At 37.8% G+C, this 7,983-nt stretch overlaps 1 protein-coding gene across 2 annotated transcripts; it reads right to left on the reverse strand.

Moving 5' to 3' along the window:
• Nucleotides 1-233: 233 nt before the first annotated feature.
• On the reverse strand, nt 234-7,628 carry LOC130825158 (protein TIME FOR COFFEE-like). Of its 2 annotated transcripts, none has more exons than XM_057690232.1 (12): nt 7,085-7,628; nt 6,637-7,005; nt 6,371-6,549; nt 6,001-6,283; nt 5,521-5,914; nt 5,369-5,429; nt 5,190-5,288; nt 4,777-4,972; nt 4,212-4,284; nt 3,734-3,800; nt 3,280-3,645; nt 234-3,188 (listed from the first exon to the last, which is right to left on the reverse strand). In XM_057690232.1, the coding sequence occupies exons 1-12, from the start codon at nt 7,188-7,190 to the stop codon at nt 801-803; spliced, it is 4,581 nt and encodes a 1,526-aa protein (XP_057546215.1). In that variant the 5' UTR covers nt 7,191-7,628; the 3' UTR covers nt 234-800. The 2 variants fall into 2 exon arrangements, with proteins under 2 accessions (XP_057546215.1, XP_057546214.1); XM_057690231.1 differs by having other exon boundaries at nt 6,001-6,286; nt 7,085-7,613.
• Nucleotides 7,629-7,983: the final 355 nt, after the last annotated feature.

Genomic DNA, 7,983 nt, shown 5'->3' on the forward strand with positions numbered 1-7,983 from the left:
GTCAAATCGACACCTCTATCGATCACAGAGTGAAAGAAAAAACCTGAAAAAAATTCTATATTACTTTTTTTAATCAAGGAGGTCAATATCAACAGAAGAGTTATTTCAAATATTTTTATAAAATTTTGAGTACCAAAAAATTTAGTTCCCTCATAGGAATAAATATATCTACCACGTACCAAGTAGGAAAAGAAGTAAAAGAATAAAATAACCAGACATGATGCCCATGAAAATAGATAGTTTGAAAAGGTAACAAAATTTCTTTTTCTTTGTGAGCAATGGTAAGAAGGAAAGTTATGTTCTTACATCAAAGTTTTATGGCCCCTCAAAAGTGGATTCACATGACAACAAAAACATGACAAATTTTTTAGTCCTCCACCTTTCCCTTTAACTGTTTCACTACATGTAGAAACAACCATAAATTCATGAACCTGTCCACATCATCAACCATCAAACAAAGACAGCACTACCTTTCCTATCATCCCCTTCAAATTTTAGTTCCATTTTCACATGGTTCTCTTCGATTTCGAGCATTGCACTTCCATCAGAGTCTCGTTTCTTGACTCGAGCAAATTCAACGTTTCATCGGCAATCTTGCCTGTCGTTACTTCTCGGGTGGCCACCATGCTTTTTAATTGTCATTTTCTATACAGGAGAGCCCCAAAATTTGGGTTACTAAATTCAGAATCCCCCAACCAATCTCATTCAAGAATCTCTTGATTCTTCATTCAGGATTTGTATTGTCTTTCATTAAAGTCTGGGAACACCAGAAAGCTCAACACCTATAAGCTCCATGAAGTTTAATCACCAGCAGGTTGCTTCTGCTCAGCAGATTTCGGCTGGACTGTTGTGGAAACAGCATGAGCATACGGAAAGCCTGCAGGCAGTAATAGAGGTGCAACCCCAGCTGACTGACCAGCAGCAAACTGAGCTGCATGAAAGATCCCCTGTGGTGGCAAACCACCCTTCATATTGTTTGCACCTGCTGCAGCTGTAGACGTGGACACCCCCTTAGCCGGATCAGATGTGCTGGTATTAGCTTGCGAAACTGGTGCACACAAGGCTATCATCCCACTTGATGAGGTAATGGGAACTGACGTTTGAGATTTGGATCCTTGTTGATGTTTCTGACCGTCATGTCTGTGCATTTGAAGATGATACCCGCCTCCAGCCATAGTAGCAGACGTGCTAGCTGAAGGTTGCATGTACGCATTGTTGAAGTAGATTTGAGTTTGTTGAATGTTTTGCATTGACACTGCTTGCTGCTGAGACTGCTGCGATTGGGACTTGCCACATGAGGTTGAATTTGGCATGACATGAAGGCCACCAATGAATGATGGCTTTTGGGTGGAGATAGATGGAGATTGTGAGTTTCTCCCTGATTGAGATGGCAATGTTGATCCCTGAGCCCCCACTTTGTTGCCGCTTGGTGTATTCCTTGGGCTTCCACTAGCTCCCTTGGACACCGAAGAGGTTGAGGGGGACCCAACCAGCATAGGGGATGGAGGGGCTTGATTATTGTTCTGCGCTTGCTGCCCTTGTGACATTGAAGATGGTTTAGGGTTAGCTGCAGCTGCCCCAAAGGAGATTTGAGTGTGGTTTTGTTGAGACCTACCTTGCTGCTGGGGAAGGTTCTTTGTGTTGGAGGCTATTGAAGTAGAAGGTGAAGGAGAAGAAACTTGCGATGAATTTGGCCTGACAATATTCTTCAGCTGTGGAGACTGTACAGAGGTTCCACTTGTTTGTACAAGAGTCGAAAAACCAGACAACCATGGGTATACATTTCCATTAGTCGTTGTGGGAGAAGACAACCATGGGTAGACATTTCCATTACTCGTTGTGGGAGGAGACAACCATGGGTAGACATTTCCATTAGTAGTTGTGGGAGTCTTGCTAGGGCCAACTGGACCGCTAAGAGCTACATATGGCTGCTGTTTAGGAAAGAGCATTTGTTGCTGTTGCTGAGAATTCGAAGCATTAGAATTACTGATTGAAGTTGGCACTGACGAACGACTTGGACGAGCAGATGATCCTTGAGTAACATTAAGACTTCGAGCTGAGCTATCAACAACATTGTTCCCCCCCACCATCGAAGAAACTGAATTGTCAGCTACATCCCTTGAAAAAGCAATGGATTGCCCAACTGTAGCAGCTGAAGCACGAGCAGCCATGGTTTTCCTCTCCTCGTTCATATTAGAGGAGTCTGTGGCAGCAGCAGATCCTTCTTTACCATCTTCTGGACCTCGATAACTGTTTTTTTGCTGTGCAGCTTGAGCTGCTGATGCAACTGCAGCAGCTGCAGCCATTTTTTTATAGTTCTGTAGGGCGGTCTCTGGAATGCTCTGTAAAATAGCAGGATTATACGCTTTTGAAGAAATATCAAAACCAGGAGTAGCACCATTAGGTGAAGCAAATGACATAGGAAAAGTAGGAGTTTGTTGAGGTTGCTGCTGCATCTTATCACCAAGGTTACCATTAAGAACACCAGCCGCATTGTTACCAGGTGCACCCATTGAAGTAGGCGGAGTTATCAAAGCAAAGTTGGGAGAATGAAAGGGCACTGCAAAGTTCTGCCCATAGGCACTCATGTTTTGCAGGGTACGACTATCATCAGTAGAAGGTCTATCCTCACCGCCCATATCATTATGTAACTGAGAATTTTGAGCTTTGGTGGTGATTTGGAAATTCTGCAAGCCTTGGTTCATATTCCCAGCACTAGGTACACTGCTCCCATGGGGCCGCATCTGTTGACTCTGCAAATGCCTTTGGGAAGACGAGGATGAAGTAGAATGGCTAGCATTCTGTTGATTTTGCTGCTGCATTGTCAAAGACTGAGATGACTGTGCACCTTGCTGTTGTTGTATTTGTGAAGGATGAAGCATTTGTGAAGGATAGAAAGGACCTTCAAAGACAGGTTGAGAACCCCTAAAAAGTGGAGCTGTTCCAACATGTGCAGGCATAGGGAAAGGGTATGCCCCATTTCCTAGAATCGTCATATACGGGGTCTCATTTCCTCCCATGTTTGGATAACTAAAGCTCATTGTAGGAGTACCCATTGGACCAGAAGTGGATACAGAGTTAGAAGGTGCAGATCCAACAGGTGATGGTGATTTGGTGGTACTGGGACGAACATTTCCCCCTGGCACTGGCGCCTGTTGTTGATTCATTGGAAAGAACATAGGGGAATGCTGTTTTTAATCACACAAAAACATAGTATCACGACCACAGAAGACGGCAGGAAACAAGATTAAAATAACGTGATCGCAGAAAGACACTTACTAAAATGGTATTGGGAGTACCAAGGGGCAAAGCAGGGTGGACTAAAAACTGCTTCTTCATGGAAGAATCAGGAGCACTGGTGGAGGGCTGAGACGTATCCTTAGACGAAGCAGCAGACTGACCAGGGAAGAAAGTGAAAGGTTGGCCTTTGTTATCAACCACACCTCTCGCGTTAGCACCGTGTAAATCAGCTGAAGGCATCATATTCAAGTTGTAAGACTTTGCACCAAATACAGGGGCAGCCGCAGCGGCTGGCCAGAAAGGAGTCACCTTGATGAGTTGCTGATGGGCTAATATGCATTTGGCAATGTACAAATGAGTTGTACTTCTCTTTGGCTTTGGTTTGGTTAACAGGAATGGTGGTGGCTGAACAATAATTTATGTAAATGCTATTACAAAATACTCCAAAATATTTAAATATTGAAAATTGTTAAATAAAAAACAAATACAATACCTGAATTGGTGGAGAAGCCGTTGGGGCCCCATCCATTGAAACAACTCCTTGCAAAGGTCCCACATATCTGCTCATAAATAATTGAGTTACTGTCATACTCGATTTTTTTAATATAATTTTGGCCCTCGTCACAATACATTACTACCAGTACTAATACCCCTTTTCTGGTGAGATAAAATTATAAAAAATTATTCGTTTTAAAATACTTACAATATTTATTTTTTATATAATACAGCACATTAGTTTATTATTTAGCATATTTAATTATGTATGATAAAAAATATAAAATCTAATATTAATAATCTTTGCGTAAGATGAATAAAACAAATCTCACTTAGTCATGTTTTAAGTTATAGATTAGAAATAATCAAATTAAGGATGATAGAGTAAATAAAGCAATATTTCTAATGTTATAAGTAAATTTTGAACAAAGAAGTATAAGAAATGTAGAAGAGGAAGAAAATAAATCCGAACGTACCCCATGGGTGTTGCAAGCCCTCCATGCCATCCTCCTGGTACTGGCAATAGTGGTGCCGAACCCGATTGACCACCTGCAAAATCAATAAACAATAAATAAATCATTTTAAAAACCAAAAGCCCATATCAATTACATTACAATAATAAAAAAAAACTTTGTTTGATTCATCCAAAATAAACCAATATGTTCCTCCGTCCATATGAGAATACAGCTAAAATTTTTTGTAAAATTTTATGGAAAGGGAAATTAGACATAAAACAAATAAATGATGGAAATGAGTGGTTAAAATGTAAAAAGATAATAAATTTGTAAATAAAATTAAAAGAAAAGCGTGCAAAATGACCCTTGACAAACTAATATAGAAAAAGAAAAAGGTGCAAATAGAGAAAAAATAAATTATCTCAAAGCTTTTTTTAGTTAAACAATTAACATAAGCAATAATTGAATTCTGAATTCATTTTCAACAATTTTATCAAATAGGTAGGTTTATCTACAAATAAATTATAAATAAATTTAGTTTTAGCAAATCAAGAAAAATTAATTTATTTTTGATAATATAACTTACCGTGCTTGGTTGTATTAATGGTATCATCATCTCTGTTCATCTTGGGCAGTTGCTTTTGAATATTCAACTGATCATCATTAACATTAGACTTTGTTAAATCAAGATGAAGATCAATTCTTGTTTCCTTTTCCTTTCCATCTTTGTTATCATCACCACCATTAACTTTATTATTATCTTCATTTTTGTGTTTTGCTTCCTGTCAAGATTAAATACAAAATCCATCTCACCGAATAAATTGACCAAGTCAAAATCAAAAAAAAATAGGAGTATATAACTTTTACATCAATTAAAACAAAAAATAGTACCAACAACATCACAGTTTTCGAAAAAAAAAAACAATTCGTACAAATTACCAAAAACAAATAAAAAGATCCACAAAAAAATAAGTGGGTCCCATTACGCTTCCTACTCACCGTTTCACTATCCGTGACCATAGCTTTCTCATCTGCTCCTCCGTTTTCCGCCATAACTTCCTCTCTTTCCGGTGATGTTCTTGATTGTGGTGGTGGTGCCTTTTTTATCCCCAAAAAATTAAATTTAATATTAAAATTTGTAAAATAAATAATAAACTAACTGAGTATTAAATCCTCACCATAAGATCAATTTCAAAAATATCTTCCTTGTGATTTTCTTGTTCAACCGGGGATGAATTTCTACATGATCACCACCAATTAAAAAAGTCAATTTAATAAACCCAGTAAAATATACAAAATATCCTCCCAGTAAAAAAAGGAAGAAACTGACGGTTTAGTGGATGTGGTGGAGGATTCAACACGATCGTGATTTTGTGCAGATTCCAATTTAGGGGTTAAGGAAGTTTCCTCCACTTGAGCTCTCACAACCCCATATCTTATCTCTTCTGATTCCTCTACCAAATTAGGCTTTGTATTTGATTGGGTAACACTAGTATTTCCCACTGCCGACGGTATTATCTCCGCCGTATGTTCTTGGGAATTCACCAAATTGACTCCATTTTCAATGGTGGATCCCAGATTCTTTTCCGTATTTAGAGATGCTACCTCCAGATTTGGAGCTTCATTTAATTCTGCCTTTGCAGTTGATGAAACCGGACTGCTCTGAGGTCCCAACCCACCTGGAATCTCTTCTGGGTATGGCCGTGGTCTTTTTCTCTTTGGAACTTTAAAAATGAATCAAAACGTGATTAGTGAAATTCCCAGTTAAATTGACACGAAAATTGCAAAATCATTAAGCTTCTCAGCTTACCAATGGTGGTTAAGGGAGGAGTAGATGAAGAAGAATTATTCGCAAGACCTGAAACAGATGATGAATTTGGAACAGGAGATGATATTCTGGATTTAGAATCAACAACAGATCTAGAATCCAAATTGGCTGAATCATTTGGCATCATTCCATCTTGTTTAGACGGAGCGTGAGATTGCCTCTTCAAACCATATAAAACCTCTGCAATTTCAATCTCATCCTGAGTTGTAGGTGACGAAGATTTTGATGCAATTTTTGGTGGCCTTTGTTTGGGTGGTCCATTAGCCTTCTACACCGGAAGAGAACACAGTCAAATCCACAGAAACAGATACAGAAAGCACAACTGTGACTGAAGATGAAGAACAAAACTGACAATTTTCTTCTTGTTTTCAATATTTGATGACGACGGTGACATAGTAGGTCCTTGCGACGGTAATGGAACTGTCGTCGTTCCTGCTGCTACTGACCTCACCGGTGAAAACGAAGCTTTCCGGTGTATCTGCTCCCAACCTGGTACTGAACTCCAACAATCATGTCCTCTTTTTGTTGAAACTACAAACATCATAATCACTCAAACATCAAAAATCCCCCCAAAAAAATTCAAGTTAACAAAACATCAGAAATCTCCTAAAATCTTACCTGAGCGAGCTTTTTTGGGAACAGTAACCCGAAATAACTTAGACGGAGGATAACTTTTCCGGTGGCTGACAAGAGTTGATGTAGCCGCTGGAGATGACATCGGAATCGGATTTGTCGGAGGTATATAACGTAGTCGACTATCATCATCTTCATCTTCTACATCATTCATACTTTCTTCAGAGCTTTCATCATCTGCACCACCGTCTTCTTTATTCCGTGAGTATTTATCCCCTCTTCTTCGTTTTGTACCCAATCTGTCTCGTTCTCTTTCTCTATCTCTATCCCTAATTTCTCGATCTCTATCTTTTTTTCCTGACCGATCTCTTAAACGAGTCGCCGTCTCCTGTAATTCCATGGGACTATCATCATCTGTAACAAATCAATTAAAAATTAATTCTAAATATTCTGCAAAACAAAGTTCAAAATAGGAAGGGTTTTAGATCTAAACCTGTAGACTCTCTCAAACTACCGCCAGTAACGGTTCTATGTCTTCTTTTAGGCAACCCATTCACCATGGCCGCCGCTCTTCTAGCTTCTCTATTTCTATCCATCATTTTGTTCAAAGACAGAATTGAATCAGCTAAATAATCTCATATCTTTAACTCTTGATTTGTGTTCTTGAAAACCTCGGCTAAAAGAATCAATGGCGGACAACAGAAAATGAGAGATTCAATTAAAAAACGGGTAGAGAAGAGTATGAAATTGATTGAATAATCTTGTTCTTCAGTCTTCAGATCTTTCAGATAATCAAAAAGTAGAAAGATCTTCACCTTTCGTTTGTTCTTGTTCTCTCACTTTTAAGTTGCTGTAGTATTCTTTTCTCTCTCTATATTTTCTTCCGTTTCTCGCTCTAAATAGTCATTTCTACAGGTAGTCCCAAGTCATATCTCATCTACTTTTCTGGAGTATTTCATATTTTCATCTCATTCCGCTCACTCATTCTCTCTCTCTATAAAAAGTCGGATCTATCCATAATTCATGCTCAAGTCTTGATTTCATGTTTTCATCTACATACTTTTACTTATTTTATAGAATAATAAATTTGATGGAATAAATTAAAATATTAAATATTAAAAAAAATTAACTGTTTCAATAAAATTAGTAGGAAATAAATGAAAATCATAATGAATAAATGTTAAAATAAAGTGGGTGGATATATAAAATTATACGTATTATTAAAATAAAGATAAATAAGATTATTTTTTTCCAAAATTTATAATATAATAAAAATTCTTTATCAAAATAACAAATAAAATACCCAAACATACCAAATAGTAATTTATTAAAAAAGGGGAAAGAGAAAAGTTAACAATGTGTTTAAGTGAGAGGATGCCGTAAAATGCAAAT

This window comes from Amaranthus tricolor, chromosome 10 (assembly GCF_026212465.1).
Source record: "Amaranthus tricolor cultivar Red isolate AtriRed21 chromosome 10, ASM2621246v1, whole genome shotgun sequence".
Lineage (NCBI taxonomy): Eukaryota > Viridiplantae > Streptophyta > Magnoliopsida > Caryophyllales > Amaranthaceae > Amaranthus > Amaranthus tricolor.

Excerpts from the sequence above, each read along its gene's own strand:
- LOC130825158 (XM_057690231.1), bottom strand. The coding sequence starts at position 7,190 with ATGATGGATAGAAATAGAGAAGCTAGAAGAGCGGCGGCCATGGTGAAT. Across the intron at positions 6,287-6,370 it reads TTGAAAACAAGAAGAAAATT|AAGGCTAATGGACCACCCAA; the intron begins GTCAGTTTTGTT and ends CTTCCGGTGTAG. Across the intron at positions 4,973-5,189 it reads TGGTCACGGATAGTGAAACG|GAAGCAAAACACAAAAATGA; the intron begins GTGAGTAGGAAG and ends TAATCTTGACAG.